Source organism: Oratosquilla oratoria, chromosome 4, assembly GCF_046742065.1.
Source record: "Oratosquilla oratoria isolate Oo_2021 chromosome 4, ASM4674206v1, whole genome shotgun sequence".
Taxonomy (NCBI): domain Eukaryota; kingdom Metazoa; phylum Arthropoda; class Malacostraca; order Stomatopoda; family Squillidae; genus Oratosquilla; species Oratosquilla oratoria.
The window spans coordinates 42,721,855-42,740,510 of NC_134780.1; the positions used below are offsets into that span (position 1 = coordinate 42,721,855).

At 44.1% G+C, this 18,656-nt stretch overlaps 1 protein-coding gene across 5 annotated transcripts in view; it reads right to left on the bottom strand.

Moving 5' to 3' along the window:
* Positions 1-18,656, bottom strand: part of LOC143024833 (zinc finger protein castor homolog 1-like) — a 775,578-nt gene that overhangs the window by 15,794 nt on the left and 741,128 nt on the right. For all 5 annotated transcript variants that reach the window (XM_076184100.1, XM_076184101.1, XM_076184099.1 and 2 more), the window contains 2 exons: positions 17,127-17,325; positions 352-568 (listed from right to left, as the gene is read on the bottom strand). In XM_076184100.1, the coding sequence (XP_076040215.1) occupies positions 352-568; positions 17,127-17,325 (416 nt within the window). The remainder of the gene's footprint in view (positions 1-351; positions 569-17,126; positions 17,326-18,656) is intronic.

An 18,656-nucleotide genomic window follows, 5' to 3' on the forward strand; every position in this document is an offset into this window, starting at 1 on the left:
TCCTGCCCAGGGCTGAAATAATTTAAGTATCGCTGCGCTTCGAGTCGTTACTCCAACTCTCGAGAGCGGAGAGTTGGGTGTGTATGTGCGTGTAAGGTCACAGCATTACCCATAGGTAGGTCATACGAGCTCTGGGCTCTCTTCCAGGAGGGAAATAGCTGTCGATCACGAGTCCAGCACGTGATCCAAAGACCAAGGTGAACACACACACACACACACACACACACACACACACACACACACACACACACACACACACACACACACACACACACACACACACACACACACACACACACGTACACACAATGTAGTGATCACTGACAACTTCAAAACACCTCTTTTCCTTACCCATATCGGCCTTGTTCTTGAAGGTGAAATTGCACCCAGTCCTCATGCAATGAAAATGGGTCGTCCTCTGGCCTGAGAACGGACAATGGCTCTGTTGACAGTCTTCAGTGGCTCTGAATCTCTGGAAGCCCTCCTGCATGATGGCACTGTCCTTGCGATGGTAGTTGGCGTGCATCTGAACGTCAGAGGTGGAAATGTACACCTTGTCACAGCCGTCCTGCAAAGGACAAAGAACGTTCGTTAAGAAACAAAATAACCTTGCTGGAACTGAAGACGGAAGTTTTGTTTAACGTCCCGGAAGAGAAGCTTGGTTGAAGTTTAGAATGAAACTGAAAATGAAAGAAATGTGAATTTAGGTGAAGTCGGGTCTTCAGCTGACTTGGTTCTGTTGAAAAACGTTTTTCAAGATTCATCCTAAACTTCAACCAACACGTTTGAAAAAATGTAATATAGAATAAATAGATATAAGAATAGATCAATAAATAAACAAATGAAGAAACAAATAGATATATGAATAAGTGAATCAATAAATAATAAGTCAATCTATGTAGACGTGGAGGGGCAGTGTTGTGCCCTTGTTTGTTGATACGTTTCAGACACCACAAACTGCGCAGTTATTCATTTTTCATTTTTTTTTTTATTGAACCACTTCATCAGCAGTAACAATAACCTTCACCTGATCAGTTTCTGGTAGTATTTTCTTGTTCCAGACAGAAATCCAATCGCGGCTCCAGTGGTTTTGAAATGACGAGACATTTGATATACATTTGAGCTCCTCTCTTGATGATTCCGACATGGCGTCTATCACCGACAACTTCGAAGTATCTATTAAAGTGTGCTTCATTGACTGGAAACCCGCAGCCCCAGAGGAGCCGACAACGGTATCAGAGTCCGTCCATTGATTTCCCAGAAAAAAAATAGATGATTGTTTGTGTTTGTAATATACATTACAAACATACAAAAATCATCCTGAGATCAGGGAACATTCGATTGTTGTCCAATCACCTTATATGAACAAAGTTTAGGAATTTGCAAGAAAAATGAAAGTATTTGTTGTTTGCAGGAAAACAAATCAATCAAATATATATAATCCTTCCGGACACAGAGCTAAAGAAGAAGTAGGAGAAGAGGAAGAAGAGGTAGGAGAAGAACAAAGAAAAGAAAGAGAAGAGGTAGGAGATGAAGAAGAGAAAGAAGAGGTAGAAGAAGGAGGCGAAGAGGTAGAAGAAGAAGGAGGAGAAGAGATAGAAGAAGAAGGAGGAGAAGAGGTAGAAGTAGAAGAAGAAGAAGAAGAAGAAGAGGTAGAAGAAAAAGAAGATGAAGAAGAAGTGGTAGAAGAACAAAAAAAAATAGACAGAACGAGAGGAAATATGATCATCTGGTACAATACCAGCGCGAGAAGCAGAAAGAAAATAGAAAAAAAACGAGATTTTTCAATCGTGCAAGATTACGGAGAAGAGGAATGTTGACTCTGATACAATGTCGAGGCAACCAAGTTTCAGATTTCATGAAACCAACGGGGCCTTCACTCAGACACACTCACACACACACACACACACACACACACACACACACACACACACACACACACACACACACACACACACACACACACGCCCGCGCGCGCGCGCTCACACTCGTTCTTCTTCTTGAGGTCTTCTTCAAAAGTTTTCCTCACAGTTATCGGCATGTGAATTTATCACTGAACTATGGACCCTCTCACGCTCGTACACAACCATGCCGATAAAGTATCATTACCTCTTTTCTCTCTTTGAGCTACAATAACACGGTTCTGCAACTCGGCGTATCATCTTAAGAGCAGGTGGAAGGAGTAACATGAAATAGAAAAAAGATCTGCTGGATACTGTTACCACATTGTGTATCATAGTCGGCGTTGAGCTCCTTCTGTCCCAGTGACGTCACTCCTTTGTACTACCTACGCACATGACGCGCAGTGGCATGATCTCGTTTTCTTCCCCAAATTTGGAAATATCATACTGAGGGAACCCGTAAAGCAGCTGTGTACTTGTAAGATTGAGTTGCGCTCGGACCATCTGGCAAACTTGAGGTATATCTTTAACCCTTTTTATTGTCCCAGAGATAAGAAAGGTGTGAAGGAACATGTCATATCGGGACGGATGGCACACTAGGGTAATTGCTCGGCAGGACGATAAGCTATGTTAAGAGATGTATAAGGAAGACGTAGATCTCAAAATGCCAAAATCAGAAGTTAGAATAGAATTATATATTCTAACCAAGCTAAGACAAGCTAATCAGGAATATAGTGTGATAGTTTAAATGTCCTAAAGTAGTTTGATTTAGAAGTAGAAGGTGCAAATTCAGGAAGTAGAAAGAACAAAAGAACATATAGTAACTCGATTAGTCTACTTAATCAGAAGACAGACAAGAGAGGGTCAGAGAGTTAAAAAGTACTGAGCCAAGGCTACAGGAACGTGTAAAATAACATAATGTCTGCGTGTAGTTTACATTTGCGTCTGAACTTGTATTCTAATTTCTCTGAAGTGTTTGAAAAAAAAATTATGTTAGAAATATATTGAAAATGAAACAAACTCTTTTATTAGCCACGATACCTTTCCAACAGAGAGAGGGAGAGACAGAGAGGGAGAGGTAAACCGAGAGGGGACAGAGACAAACAGGCAGACAGAGACGGAGAGAGACAGTCAGACGAAAGAGACAGAGACGAAGAGAGAGGGAGGGAGACAGAGAATGAGACAAAGGGAAAGAGACAGAGAGAGCGAGAGAAACAGAGAGACGGACAGATAGCTACAGCGAGAGACATGCAGAGAGACAGAGATTAAGAGACAGAGATATTGAGACAAAGAGAATTCCCAAGAGACAGAGAGACAGAGAAAGACTGATACAAAGAGAGACAGACAGAGGAGAGACAGATAGCAGGAGAGACAGACAGAGGGACAAGGAGACAGAGATAGAGAGGGAGAGACAGAGACAGAGATGCAGAGAGAAAGAGAGAGAGAGAGGGGGGGGGGCTTGAATTTCGCGAGACCAAGGTAGACCACAAGGACGAAGAGGGAGTCCCGAAGACGGAAAGAATGAACGAGCCAATCCCGTGGAGGTGGAAGATGAGGAGGAGGTTTTGGGGGACGTGGGGGGAGAGGAGGTTGACAATGGATGGAACTGAAAGGAATTCCCTGTTTGTCTTTGGAGAAAGAGAACCTTCTGGCGTCGGGAGAATGCATGGGAGTGCACAATACATACAAAGGACTCCGACAACCTTTCCACAAGGATCCTCCTGGCTTTCACCATCGTTGCACCACGCCGGAGGCTTAATACAAGGTTACCGACGTCCCATTTTTTTTTTTTTTTTTTTTTTTTTTTTTTTTTAGTTTCTTCTCTTCCTCAGGCTGTTTCCTGGAGACTTTATTCAGGGTAATGGTACGTGATGTAGTTCAAATAAGAGAGGGCGGGGCTAATCTTGTAATGGTGGCGTTGAATATTCCTTGTGTGTTCTACATACGTACTTGTAGTATTGTGTACTTATTATTGTATATTGATTTTATTGTTGCCATTGTATATTTCCGTGTACATTCTTTTTGTAATCGAACCATGCGATTCGTATATGTTTTCCCTCGAATCTTAGCGTTCCCACGCCAGTCTTAGTTCTGCCTCCTAGGTGACCGCACGCTTGTATATGAAGTGCTGTACAATAATTAATTCCTTAATTTTCACTGTTTCATTGGCCACCCTTATACAAGCTCGAGATGAAAAAAATCGTCTAATATTAATCAGAAGAGGATGTGTTGAGGGCGTCTCGGTAGAGGTCAAGGGAAGAAACGACTCACCCGAGATGTTATGCTAATTTGCCGCCGGGTGATTTTATTCCACCGTGAGGTTCCGTCCGTGTTGTGTCCAACTCGGTTAAAACGATGAGTGAGAAGGACCTTACCGTTCTCACGGGATCTCGTGAGCGGCGTGAGTAGTGTACTACACAAAGGAAGAAGAGGAGGAGGAAGAAGACGAGGAGGAGGAGGAGGAGGAGGAAGACGAGGAGGGATGGTCTGTATGGAGGGGTACTATGGAGAAAGGGGTGGGTGGTAGTGGAGGAGGATCGGGTGGAGGGGGAGAGAAAGAAGAGGAGATGGAGAAGGAGGAGGAGGAGAATGAAGAGGTGGAGGAGGAGGATGAAGAAGGGAGAGGGAAGAGGAAAAGGAAAAGGTGAAGCAGGAAGAGGAAGAGGAGAATGAAGAGGTGGAGGAGGAGGGAGATGGGAGAGGGAAGAAGAGAAGGAAAAGGTGAAACAGGAAGAGGAGGAAGAGGAGAATGAAGAGGTGAAAGGGAGGGAGAAGGGAGAGGGAAGAGGAGAAGGAAAGGGTGAAGCAGGAAGAAGAGGAGACGGAGAAGAGAATGAAGAGGTGGAGGAGGAGGAAGAAGAGAGAGGGAAGAGGAGGAGGAGGAGGAGGAGAAGGAAAAGGTGAAGCAGGAAGAGGAGGTAAAGGAAGAATAATATAATGAAAGAGCATGGAATCAGAGAGACTGAGAGGAAGACATTTACGTTTGTGACATTATCTGAAGAACAACAATCTGGATTTATTCTAAAGGAATGTGCGTGAGGGCCTGAGGACCATTGCCAGCGACGATGAGGCTGCGGGTTTCGTGAGGGACGGGGAAAAGGGTAAGATGAAGGATGGAGACGCTACATAGCTGGAAGCTTTATTGTACAGGAAGACGGAAGGATACTTTGATGGTGCGTTCCCTCTAGGCAATTGTACTATATATTTACCATGAGAAAGCATGATGTGCATTCATTATATTCTACTGATTGATATTTTTAATTCGAAATGAGAAATTACCTTTGTTCAGTAATTGAATATATCTAATGTTTATCAACAAAGTCTGTATCACTCATCCTTTTCGTATGTTTGCATTGTATTTATATTGGATGGGGGTAGGCCTATGAGAAAATCTTCTGAGATATAATGGGGTACAAGCACTGAAACAAGTTAAGAACAACTGCCCAAGGCGTAGGAGTTGGGGGTGGGTGTGGGGTGGCTGAGGAGTTCGAAGAGAAAGGACCTACGGGATCTACGGGAAAGGTTCTTCTTACACCAACAAGAGTTCGCTGACATCTTCTGCAGCGCCTCCAGCACGTACTCTGGCCTGCCCCGTAACTTTTGTTTGGTGTCAATGTGTGTCGTCTTCAGAGGCCGCGGGAGGACGGTGTGAAATGCACACAGGAAGGCGAAGCCTGTCACGTTGGCCCGTCGGCGAGCGTTCACATTAAACACTCGATACAAACACACTTGGTTCCTTACCCGCGAATGTTCGCACACAAACAGAAATAGAAAAGATCTGCAGGGGTTGGATAGATCAATAGAACTCACTGAAAGCCAATGACATTCATGGTGTTTGTACCTGCATTATGTGTACGTGTGTGTGTGTGTGTGTGTGTGTGTGTGTGTGTGTGCGCGCGCTTGATTATATTTACCTTACTGTAATATACAGAATGAGAGCTAAGATTGTGTGGTCCCGTCTCGGTGCTTCCATTAGTGAAACCTAACTTTTGAGTTTGCTTGTTCTCCGAATGCACAGTTTCTTCCTCCATTGTGTTCTTCGAGTCAGTGCATCTGTGTGTGTGTGATTCACCATGGTCTTTGGATCACGGGTTGGACTCATGATCGACAGCTATTTCCCTCCCGTAAGAGAGCTAAGAGCTCATATGACCGATCTATGGGTAATGCTGTGACCTTACACGCACACACACACCCAACTCCCCGCCCACGAGAGTTGGAGTAACGACTCGAATTGCAGAGATACTGAAATTATTTCAGTCCTGGGCGGGATTCGAACACGGACCGGCGTAGTGGCAGGCGAGAATTCAAACCACCGCGCCACGAGTCGTGTGTGTGTGTGTGTGTGTGTGTGTGTGTGTGTGTGTGTGTGTGTGTGTGTGTGTGTGTGTGTGTGTGTGTGTGTGTGTGTGTGTGTGTGTGTGTGTGTGTGCTTGCTTACACACGTACATATGCGTTTTATAGATATACCCACTTTCACACACACACACACACACACACACACACACACACACACACACACACACACACACACACACACACACACACACACACACACACACACAGAACGCCCTCTAGGGGTAACACTACGTACCACTAAGAAGACAGAAGTAGTACGGCCGGAGAGACGTCGGCGGAGAGCGAAGGGGTGGGGAAGGATGGAAGCGTGTGGTAAAATGATCACAAGGAAATGAGGCTGAGGGATACTCTTCTCTCTCTCTCTCTCTCTCTCTCTCTCTCTCTCTCTCTCTCTCTCTCTCTCTCGCGACAGTGTCACAACCTTCATGAGAACACTTGTGAATTGGTTTCTTTTCCCTCGCCTTCGGACTGACTACCTGCAGCTCAGTATCTATCGGAGAGTTTTCATAAGATGGTACGAGGAAATCTGTAGGGACGGGTCCGTACCCACGGAGTTTGAGATACGGGCTAGCGTGCTAAACGATCACTCCGTCACATGGCGATATAGGAACATAAAGAGATTAATATTGTTTTGGTGTGGGTTCGGCAATGGTGTAGGCCTCGTCGTATTACTGGGAATTTAATCCCTTTCGTTCTGATTAACGACAAACGATCTAATTCCTCTGAGGACTAGTCTCTTGAAGCCTGTGGCTGTGGGGACATCAGGAATCAGGTTTTAGTGAGCGTACAAACGTCACATTTGGAGAGGAGAGGAGACTGAGAGGGTGACAAGGAGACTTGAGACGTGGGGGTAGGGAGGTGGGGGAGGTTATGAAGTGGGAGTTGTGGGGGGATTGGAGGCTATAGCATGAGTAGCGACAGTTATGGTTGATCTCTAGTTTCTTGCCATATTGCACTGTTTTCATATCCACTTACAGCTGCAGAAAGATGGGGAGAGATTTCATCTTCTTTCGCCCTTGCAAGATGACACGCATCTATTCAGACACACACACACACACACACACACACACACACACACACACACACGCACACGCACACACATACACACACACTAATATATTTTTCGTTAACGCTTTCTTTGAGGTAATGTTTTTTTCTCGTGTTTTGACTCGCTTCGTTCGTAATTTCCAACTTCGATCAATTCTAGGTGTTCGCTTGCCAGATGTTTTAAAATAGGCAAAGATCTATTTATTCATATATATTTATCATCTAGTTAGACGCGCACGCACGCACGCACTCACCCACGCACACAGGTACGCAAACACGCACATGCAATTACACACATGGCCACACATGTAGTCTTAAAGTTACACACCATAAATGTATATATATTAGCCAGAGTTCCTGAGCAGAGATTCGTTAAATATACACAAGCGTTTGCTTTTTCTTCGTCACAGCAAATTTATACACTCACGCTTGGTTCCTAAATTGTCTTTTTGTTGTATTTTTTCCTCTCTGCTAGCCTTGAATGTCGCCCGTAAAATCTTTGAGAGTAAAGTAGCAGTTTGTTGTCATTTGATTACAGAACAACGAGCATACTGGTGACTGCCCGGTGGGGAAGGTGGGGTGGGGGGCGGGGGCACGGGGGGGGGGAGCAATGAGACAGAGTGCTCAGGGGCAAACCACACGGTAAAATGGTCTTGATGGTTATTAGTTGGCTCGGACTTGGGTAGGCAGCGTTAGGTTAGGTTAGGTTAGGTTAAGTGTTAGGTTAGATTTATGTTAAGACATGTTAGGTTTGGTTACGTAAGGCTAGGTTAGGTTTAACAGTGTTAGGTTAGATTTATGTTAAGACATGTTAGGTTTGCTTACGTAATGCTAGATTAGCGTAGAAAGTTAGGGTTGTGTTAAGTTAGGGTCGGGTTAGGTAAGGTTAGGGTTATAATTGGTCTGACCTGTTGATGGCATTTGTAGAAAAACTTTTACAAAAATACTATTAATATTCTGGTCCCTCCGTCACTTTATTATTTGCCGGTTGGTTTGTGGTTGGTTTTTATCTCTCGTTCTTTACTCCTTCCTACGAAGTTAAGTATTCTTGTCAGAAGATTTGATCTACGGCCAATTCCAGCTTCTGTTATGACTTATAAAAAAGGTCTCTTTTTTTTAGAATTGCTTTTAAATTAAAACTGGTATGTCAAGGTTCCTCACGTTTCCTGAAGACTTAATGTAACTGTTTCTGAGACGCCTCTCGTACATGTAGAAGGGCATTTGTGTGTTACGATAATATCAAAAGACGCTTTAGTGACTAAATCGACTACCTTTACCTCTGAAACTCAATTAACAAGTGCACAAGATTTTGCGTTTCGTGAAGAGTAAATGTAACTGTTTCTGAGATCTCTCTCGTACACGCAAGAAGGCATTTGTGTGTTATGATAATATCAAAAGACGTTTTGGTGACTAAATCGACTACCTTTCCCTCTGAAACTCGTGTTGTTTGATCATCAAACATTTTGTTGTTTTATTCTGATTTTTTGTTTTATTTGACCAAATGACAAGACATCTTGTCATCGAAGTTGAATGGGTTAACAAGATTTTGATGGTCGTCTTCAGGTGATGGAGCAGAGCAAGACCCTTGCTTCATTTGTTCAATGGTTTCACTGCGTACTTTCATAGTTGCGCTCTTCCCAGCACCAACCGAGCCCCCAAGCCAATGTTGCCGTCTTTGTAATAGTCATCAGGCAGGAAACGAATTGTCTAACTTACATCAAAGGCCCTGTCCCCCAAAAAAGTTAAGTCACAGCAGCTGTCAACTGCTTGGAGCATAAAGAAACCCAGCCAGCTCTTTGGATCAGCTGGCCAACCTCTCTCCAAACAGTAACCACCTGCCACCAAGACATAAACGGCATCCGTAAGAACACGCTGTTTTTACACGTCTGGGTTAATTAGAAACTCAAGAGATCTGCTGGGTTCGAGTCTGGGAATGAAGGAGACGAGACTTGGGCATGGGAGACAGGCGAATGGATGAACGCTTGGCGGTCGTGTTTTGTTTTTAGACGGGAAAAACGTTACGGTATGCTCTGGCCCGTTTTTAGACCGATATCGGGTGTCCTTTTAGCAGTTTGACCTTTAAAAGAGATCTGCAAATTGCCCGAGTCTTTCCCAGTGTGGCGAGCGGATGTAGATACAATATTCCTCGTTTGGGGTGCAGGGAAGGAGCCTCGGCAGAGAAAACAAAAGCCAGGGAATTATGGGTAAAGCGAAAGAGAGTGGACGTGTTTCGTGAGATACTTGGTATTTGATTTCTCAAACACACTTGTACGATCTTACGGTTTTTGATTCCGCTTTGCATGCAGATCGTTTAGCTTTTTTTTCCCACCATTTCGCCGGGTTCAGACGCAGGGGCCTCATGAGTGATGACGATATGACGTTGAAGCTTCTTGATCTACGGATGAGCTGGGATTCATCTCTAAACTGCGGAAGACGAAGACATACGACGCGGCGCGGTGGGGGCATCGTGGCTGTCGTTTTGCAGCTGTTGAGTTGCTGTTTTTTTTTTCTTTCTTTCTTTTTCTCTCATTTTTCTTTTTCTCGTCGTGCGTGTACACTTGTGCATATAAAGAAAAAAGATGTAAAGGAAGACACGACAGGTAGTGCGTGGGTTGGGTTAGAGCCACAAACAACTTTAAATCATCGAAGAGAAATGGTAACGAAGTGGCAAGCGGGAGTAGCAGGTGCGTCAGGGGAGTGGAGGGGAAGGAAGAAAAGAACAGAGAAGAGTGGACGAAGAAAGGGAGTTGTAAGAGGGAATGAGGGACAGTAGCAAAAATCCGAAGATAATGAGGCCTCGCGAAGATTAAATAAAGAGAAAAAGTGAATGAAAGATTAAAAAATATATATATATATATATATACTGTATATAATGAACGAGGCCATGCTTCCCTTCTTCTTTTTTTGTCTTCTCTTTCTACACACGTCTTTCGTTTCCACGCTGTAAAATCCTCCCCCTTGTTGGCTTTCCCTTCGTGTAAAACTCGCTGGTAAATCTTTATGAAGGCAATTTCAGAATTAACTGCCGCGTGAGTTAAGTTTATGTACAGCTTTTCGAAGTTCGACGACAAGTTTGCCTTGTCTCCATCAGATAAAAGATGGCGGCTTAATCGCGTGATACATACTGTGCCGCGGACGCATTTGTTAATTAGTACAAGATTAAAATATTGTACAAATAAATCCCTCCCATGCGGCGGCATACACTCTGAGATAAGAATGCCATACGGATGTCGCCGAACTTTTGAATCCGAATGTACATAAGATTTAATGAGGTTTGTTTAACGGTTTGTTGACTGACTCTGTGGCCCCGAGCGTTCTGTGACAGTTCGCACATGCTCATCGCGTTACACGTTATGACTAATCCATAGTGGAGACGGCCATGCCATGTAAGCTTTGCTCTGATGAAAACACCCAGAAGGGACTGAAAGGATCTTGTCCAAACACGATAACAGCAGCGTTGAAAACAAACGTGCTAATTGTTACTTGCGCTGGTTATTATCGTTCTAGCATGATAGTTGAAAACGAGGCACTAAATAGACCTTCTGTCACGTGGGCCCACCTCTGAAGGCAAGGAACTAGCTAGATGGGGGTTCGAGTCCCGAATGGGATTCAACGTGTGACGTCAGTGAGCTCCGGCAAAGGCAATCATGCCTAGAATAAATGAAAGAAGCCTCTGGGTACCTTTTTCAGTGACGATTGGCACCATTGACAGACTTCTGTGGCATCCCAAATCCATAACACGCCATGTCCGCCTCCTGTGCCACATACCCATAGGCCGCAACAGAGATCTACCCACCTGAAGTCTGCCGCATGCCCAAGCCTTTGCGGTTCCCTCTGCGGTGCCGCCTGCGGCTTGACCTCTCGTTTGTAGCTGCGGTCGGATGGATAGTCACGTACTATGAGACCTCCCGCCGCCGTCGCCGCTGCTCCTGCGGTCACCATCAACCTCATCCCCCCTCAGTCTACACCAACTCCATCACCAGCACAACACCATGGCAACACCGCAAAAGAAACATCCTCGTTTCTTCCTCTTCTCTCCTTTTTAAACAAACACTATTGTCTTTGTAAATATGACGAATTCGAACCGTACGGTGTATGGGCCCTGTCAACATCAAAGGTCTGCACCAAGAAGAACATTTCCCGACCAAAGTTCTTGTCATAACTTCGGGGCGAAGGTTCTTAGTCTTTTGCACATTCAAGTCCTTTCCTAACGCCCTAATAACCCCCCTAACGCCCCTCCTGACCCCATCCCCCTCCTTCACACATCCATATTCAACATTCTACTAAGTTCTAAATTCTGTGGTACCTTGTCTACATAGCACTCCCCCGCTCCCCTACAATCTCATGATAGAAATGTAAAATGAAATGTATAAAAAAATACACATGACTGGAGAAACTTAGAATGAGAAAACAAGTGCCTCCGGTAAATTTTGTATTTATTTACGCAGTAAATACCTTACACATCAGAAGATAAATAACGAGACCATTTGGGAGTGGGACGCTCCCCACTTAACTGGACACTGCTTTCCTGACCCCTTTTACGTCACCAACATTTTATTCCACAACAAAAGAGCGTTGGACTCTGTCGCCTGTAACTTTCTGCTGGCTGTCCACAAGCGATTTGATTAACCCCATCAAGACGTTGACGTATTCTATGGGTTCTATGCCGACCGAGATCAGGTTATTTCATTCAGATGGGAGAAAACTCTGGATTGAAAATCAAAGTAAAGGTGGTGGTATTGAATAACCGAGAGCTGGTAGATAGGTAGGTAGATAGACAGGTACATACACAGTCAGATAGATAGACAGATAGATACCTACATACATACATATATATATATATATATATATATATATATATATTATACACACACACATGTATGTATACATACACACACACACACACACACACACACACACACACACACACACACACACACACAAACACACACACACATGTATGTGAGAAAGCTATAGGAAAAGGTAAGGATGTTTTTTGGGCTTTAATGGATTTGGAAAAGGCTTATGACAGGGTAGACAGGGAGGAACTGTGGGAGGAATTGCAGCTATACGGAATAGGAGGAAAGCTTTTAGGAGCTGTCAAGAGTTTTTATGAGGGTAGTAGAGCGTGTGTCAGGATTAGAAATGGAGAGAGTGAGGGGTTTGAGGTAAAGGTGGGACTTCGTCAGGGATGTGTTATGTCACCCTGGCTGTTCAATTTTTACATGGATGGGGTGGTGCGAATGGTAAATGAAAGGGTGGTGGGTCAGGGATTGGAGATGTTGTTTGCTGACGACACTGCGCTTGTAGCAGGATCAGAGGAGGGATTGAGGAAGTTGGTGACAGAGTTTGGGAAAGTGTGTGAAAGAAGGAAGTTGAAAATAAATGTGGGTAAAAGTAAGGTGATGAGATGTACAAGGGGTGAAAGTGGTAGCAGACTGGAAATGAGTATTAAGGGAGAGAGACTGGAGGAAGTGGATAGTCTTAGATACTTGGGAGCGAATGTGGCAGGAAAGGGAGGAGTGGGGGTGGAGGTAGAATGTAGATTGAGAGAAGCGAGTAAATGCCTTGGTGGATTAAAAAGTGTAATGAGAAATAAACATTTGGAAATGGATGCTAAGAGGAGATTGTATGAAGGAGTGATTGTGCCGACAATACTATATGGGGCAGAAATATGGAACATATGAGAGGAAGAGAGAAAGAGTTTGAATGTGTTTGAGATGAGGTGTCCGAGAAGTATGATTGGGGTTACTAGGGTAGATAGAGTGAGAAATGAGGAGGTGAGGAGGAGAACAGGAGTGGAAAGGGAGTTGGGAGATAGGGTGGATGAAAGAGTATTGGGATGGTTTGGAAACATGGAAAGAATGAGTGAAGAAAGACTAGTAAAAGAGGTGTGGAAGGCAGAGGTGGAAGGAGTGAACACGAGGGGGGCGATCTAGGATGTATGTATGTATGTGTGTGTGTGTGTGTGTGTGTGTGTGTGTGTGTGTGTGTGTGTGTGTGTGTGTGTGTGTGTGTGTGTGTGTGTGTGTGTGTGTGAGTGTGTGGGTATATACATAGAGAAAGGGAGAGGGGGACAACTGTTGTGAGCAGTGAGAATTTAAAATCTACTGTGTTTTGGGGGGAGTGTGAGGGAGAGAGGGAGGGAAAGGGGACGGGATACCAAGACAAGGGGGAAAGAAAGAAAAAGAGTAAAACACATCTCGGGACCAAACTTTGAGGGGAAAGGCGAAAGAAGTAATCAGCCAAAGACGACTAGAATCTGGTCCCTTATCTTCCTATTCTCCTGCGTGTCAGGTCAAGATGGCGTTCAAGAAATAAAGAAAATGGGATGATGGTTATTGAAGAAAACGGTGGGAGGAGGGAGGGAGGAAAGACCCATTTAGACAAATGACGAGAGGAGCAAATCTGAGGAATTGATTCAGAAGACGACGACGACGACGATGATGTCAATAACCTCGCTTTTTGATTTGCGGGTTAGCTACTTCGAAGCGCGTTTGTTTACCCGCGGGGTCTGAGTGTGTGCACATCCTGCACCTTTTTGTCCGCCTTAATGACCTCACAAGATAAGCAGGGAAGATATCAGGCTTATCGTAAACACACACCTTATCGGTGCCAGCTCGCCGACTCGTTTAAATCATAATTCGTTGAAGTTAAGGCACGGTTCGTTTTATATATCTGTTCATTTTCTACTTCTTCGATTTTTTTTCTCTCTCCAATAATCGAGGCGGGGTAAGCTCTGAGAGGCTGTGAATATATAAACTGTTATCTAACAGACTAATCGTAAAATTTATATGAATATATATCATCATGATATTCCTTTAAGAATATCTTTCCTTCACAGACTGTTATACAGTATGTGTAAAATACATACATACGTGCATATACGTGCATACACACACACACACACACACACACACACACACACACACACACACACACACACACACACACACACACACACACACAAAACACGGCTATTCCTAAGCTCACTATTTTGTTTTGTTTTTAATGCTTGTAACATCTTTTCACTGTTCTAGTTTTATAAATTTATAATTCTGTAGGCTGTATATTTTCAGCAGTAATGCTGCTATACCCAATAAACCGTATATTACCATTATTATTACATAAACCGTATATTAATATCATTATTACACACACACACACACACACACACACACACACACACACACACACACACACACACGCACACACGCACACACTGACACACACGCACACACGCACACACTGACACACACACACACACACACACACACACACACACACACACACACACACACACACACACACACACACACACACACACACACTGACACACACACTGACACACACACAAACACACACATGTAGACAAAGGGCAGCCTGAGAAGAAGAGAAAGGAAGAAAAGAGCAAGGTTGCAGCAGACAAGGTCCAAATTATTATTAGTCTCTTTCTTGTGGGCCACACGACACTAAAACAACACATCACTCATTTCAAAATAGCCCCAAAGCGAATGCAAATTTACCCTACGGCAAAACTTTTACACCGCAACAGACTGAGAACGTAATGATTTTATTAGCAAGTACGTAATAATGTTGTTAGGTGTGCGCATATTCTTTTATTCATTCGTTCTTAATAAACAACAACTTTTAGATGTCATCGACAATAGATTCCCTCCTCAGTCGCGACAAAAGTATGGATAAAGAATCGGAAACTACTTATATCAAGAAGCTGATGAAATCGCGCGTCAAGATCACTTAATCCGAATGCCTAACGGCCGATCCTTCTTCTAATCCTCTCTGTCCAAATACGGGGTCGTCGCTCCTATGACTAGCCCATGCGGGCATAGAAAACGGGCCAAGACATTTGTTCGCCCCCCGAAGCTCTCTTTGATTTCTCTCGTCCAGGATTTTTTTTTGTTCTCGCTCTTTCTTTTCCTCTTCTTCTCCTCTCTTTTTTATATCACATTTGACCCTCTTTAGGGATCCCATCCAGGCATATCCATTCATCTTGACCCGGCTCCTTGCCGAAGAGATGCGGTCGAGCTGAATAAGGGAGATGTGTTTAATTTAATGGATTCCTGGACCCGTAGACAACAGGATTTGTTCTTATATCGATTTCTGGTAGACGTTAAAAGATTTTATTCAGTCAAGGGACACCAAAACCCCTCCTGTCGTCCAAGGATTCTATTTCGATAAACTATTCCCATTCAGTCCCAATTCTCGTTTTAATGATGATTGTGACCACGAAGAGCAGAAGTCGAGTTATCGTATGTCAGAGTGTCGTTAGCTCTCTACCATCACACTCTTTGTTATTACTTCCTTGTTAGACGAAAGTAGGGCCAGCCCCAGCCACCAGAACCACCTGTTCTTACAACTGCACCAGCTGTTGTCTTCAGTGGCACCTGCACTCTTATTCTAAGAATACGAAGTAACCCGAAGTAACGAGCCGTTCCATGGCTAAAGTATTCTTTGCTTTCACATTCATTATCCTTATATCACCATCAACGTCCTTCATTTCCGCTTCATTCAGTTGATAACGTCGTCCTGATCCTATCCACCACTACCACCAGAACCACCACTTCCTTCCATGCCTCCACCACCACCACCACCACCACCACCACCACCACCACCACCACCACCACCACCACCACCACCGTCAGATCGATCCTCAGGGTATGGCATCAGAGACTCCTTGTGGCGTCTTCGGCAGCAGATTAAGTCTGATGGATCTTGAGGCTGCGGTCTGGGGTTCTTCAGGTCCCTCTGGGAGATTTTGCCATCGTCAGGTATTTCTTTTCATTATTATCTTTCTTACCCTTATTGGCGTTGTTCTACCTCACCAGTTGAAGGATTCGTATTTCGATTGGTGTGTCTTGAAGGAACATTTGCGCAAGGGCTCCAAAGGCTGTCGAATGACTGATGAACTTGATTGTTTATTATGGAAAGGTGTATTCCAAAGCCTGGGGTAAGACACCAGTTATCCATTAAAGGTTAAAGAACACCGCCCCAGCTATGTCGAACACTCTCCTGTCGTTCCATGAACGACACCAGTGTCTGCCGGTAATCGTTTTCTACACAAAGTTTTTTTTCTTCTTCTTCTTCTCCTTCCTAACGTTTGTTTTTATCCCTTGTCGCGTTTAAAACATCAGTTAGTATCTCGTTTGCAGGGTCACGTCGCCATGCCCTGCCGAGCAGTAAAAAGTTTTATCGACTAGTTTCGCCCAGCCCTCCGTGTGTCCTCTTACTTAAATATATACCGTGTGCTAGCCTTGGTGGATTTCATTTGCTATTTCTTCAAACATTTCAACCTCTTGTACAATTGCTCGTTGTTCCGCTTGTCCCGTAAGGGACCCTCTCGCCTGCAATCTGGTCTTCAACTATTTCGTGTGCTAATACCAGGATGATTTTATGTCGTCTGGTAAATCTCCAGAACGTCGTCTGTTAGCGCCAAATGGTTACGTTGTCGCCTCTAAGTGTTTGTATCGTCTGGTCGAGTCCACGGGTGCTTGTGTCAACAAGCGGTAGTTGTTTTTGAGCAGACCGCAAAGGAACACTGGTTCGAGCCTTGCAGGAATCTCGTCCTCGATCTTAACCCGCCTTGATCTCCAAGGAAATAAGCTGGAGAGCATCAGGAGAGAGAGAGAGAGAGGGAGAGAGAGAGAGAGAGGATAAGGATGGGAGCGAGAACGAGCGGGCGGTACGCAGGCGGGGAAAGATAAGTATTACAAAGAGGGACGGATGGAATGATCAAGGATATTATGAATCTCCGTTGAAGCGCGCTAAAACGAAAACAAGAACCCAGACGCAAACGGTGCTTACCTTGAGGCAGTGGTAGTGCGTCTGCTTGTGGTTGTGGGAGCAGTTGTCGAACCTATCGGAACAGTCGTCGGTGGGAGAGTACCTCATGAAGCCATGCTGAAGGCTCTCGTCCCTCTTCTTGTGCCATTTAAAGTGACGTATCATCTCCTCCTTCTTGCTGAAGACCTTGCAGCTACACTCCAGGCAGTGGAAATGTTCTCTGTTGGGAGACAAGAATGTTTTGTCGATGAGAAAGAGAGGAAGTCGATGTGTTGAGGGTGGCTGGTTAGGGGTCCGTTGAACACTGACGCCGTGGGTGGGTGTTCGGGTTTTATTTTATTTTTTATTTTTTTTATGTTTTGGTGGTAGCAAGGGTCCATATTTGTTGACACAGCAAGTGCATATATACATAGTTGTGATTTTAGATTAGGGAACTGATGAAATAACAAATACATTAAAGAAGTTATAGTAGCATCAAGTGTAGGTGATGTTGCTCTTGTTCCATAATATTATGTATATTATACAATATGTTTATGTCCACATATATATGCGCAGTATATGTTACAAACCTGTACTTTAGGAAGGTGTGTGTGTGTGTGTGTGTGTGTGTGTGTGTGTGTGTGTGTGTGTGTGTGTGTGTGTGTGTGTGTGTGTGTGTGTGTGTGTGTGTGTGTGTGTGTGTGTGTGTGTGTGCGCGCGAGTGCATGTACTTATATACATAAAAGTAATTTTATCATAATATGCATGCATAAACTATAATCAGTCCTTTGGGGGTGGGGAAAAGGGAAACAATTAAAGCTTTCCATAAAGGCAGAGTCAAGCGCGAAAATGACATTAAATCGCGGCATTAAACAAGTCTCGGGCTCGAAAACGTAACATATTCTATATAATATTACGCACGCGCGTGATTTATGCATCTCGTAAAGGCTGGAAGGAGGACGCGCTGGCGAGTGGTCCACAGAAGAACTTGAGATAAATACATAAAACTCGATGTGTGAATGCGCTGGTAATGAGCCCAGCGAAGAGGGAACTGATATCATTCAACCGGATATTAAAAGAGAAGAGCCTGTTTGTTCCCTTCGGCACAGAAAATGATAAGTCTACGAAGTATCCAGACACCTCTTCGAGATACGAAACGAAAACACGAGAAAGGAGAAGAGTTTCAAGAGCTTATGAAGCTCTGTTCCGGAGATCCCTGGTTGGGTCTCTATGTGTGCATATCTGAATAAGGATGGTAGAGAGTAAATATATAACGACTGTGGTTATAGGCTGGGACACTTGTTTACTATTGGGAATTTTGTGAACCCTTCAGACCCACTCAAGGGAGATAAGGCCTTGTAGAGGCATGAAGATCGACAATCCTAAAGGATACCAGAAGGATATTATTTACAAGAATCCTGATACACATTTAACCCAAACGACACCGAGTACAGAAACGTAACTACTGAATCGATGATTCTGTAGATAAATCGAATTGTATTCTGGTCGAACTTCTGAAGGTTGGATTCTGGCTAGTTTACGGCTTCTGGACTTGTGGAACTTATTTATGGG